The 945-nt window shown below is 47.8% G+C and overlaps 1 protein-coding gene across 1 annotated transcript in view; it reads left to right on the top strand.

The window, feature by feature from the left end:
* The window catches only part of EMH_0038740 (uncharacterized protein), a gene marked incomplete at both ends in the record, with an annotated part of 1,455 nt that extends 931 nt beyond the window's left edge, over positions 1-524 (top strand). The window contains one exon of the mRNA XM_013495325.1: positions 368-524. Within this exon, the coding sequence (XP_013350779.1) occupies positions 368-524 (157 nt within the window). The remainder of the gene's footprint in view (positions 1-367) is intronic.
* Between the last annotated feature and the right edge of the window lie 421 nt (positions 525-945).

The following is a 945-nucleotide window of genomic DNA, read 5'->3' on the forward strand; positions in this document are numbered from 1 at the left end:
GAAGCGTGGCAAAAAATCTGGGAGGAAGAGAAGGGAGCCAACATGGCATATCTTCTCGGGTCTAACAGCACTACAATCGGGTGCGTCATTGGAAGGTGTACTGGAGTACAAACTTCAGACCCCGTGGTATCACTGAAAAATGGAGGCGGAGGTTCAGAAGCAGCTGAAGAAACTTTAACAAATGAAGCTGTACTTTTCTGTCGACTAAAACCTGCAGCGGAGAAGGGCTCGGCCCCCTTTGAGTAAGTTTTGTTTTCCGGAAGATGCCTTCAATGCAGGGACTTTAGGAAGGATTTAGGCACGTTAGATACAAAAGCTGGGGATAACAACCCTGATGATGAGTTCCTGTCTGTTTCCTTTTTTTCAGTGAGGAGTATTTCAACGGACTTATGGAACGAACCACTGAATTAAAAGATATGACAGAAGACGACCTGAAGAATTCGGTTGGAAATGGCCCTGCAGCAACGGTCTCTGCCATTCTAATTGCCGGTTTGGTTGCTATGCTGACAGCCGTCTCTCCCTAGGGTTCAACTTGCCTATAGATAATACTCAGCAACTTATCCCGCTTCCAATTCAACTCGTGTACACAGCGCTTTGCAAATCAAGCCGCCTTCATTGGCCTCTGGCTGTGAAGCTCCCCCCTGCTGCATGAACAGCCAAGCTTTAACTGCTGTTTTAAGCAACAGACACGGAACAGCATAGGGGCAAAACGCAGCAAAGACATGCGGGGACGTCAGAGTTCACACTATACACCCTGCGTCTAATCCACCTCATTTGGTGGTCGCAGTTTTTCTTCAATTTGCAGTGCTTATGTCAGCCTTTCGTTTCGCCGTGAACACTGACTATATTCAGAAGCATTCCTCTCCTCTAGTCAGGCGAGCTGCTTGCAGGTGGCTGGCCTCTCACACATCGCGTAGAAGTGAGTTATGCTCGAGATTCGAACAA

Source organism: Eimeria mitis, genomic scaffold (genome assembly GCF_000499745.2).
Source record: "Eimeria mitis Houghton genomic scaffold, Emh_scaff1520, whole genome shotgun sequence".
Taxonomy (NCBI): Eukaryota; Apicomplexa; class Conoidasida; order Eucoccidiorida; family Eimeriidae; genus Eimeria; species Eimeria mitis.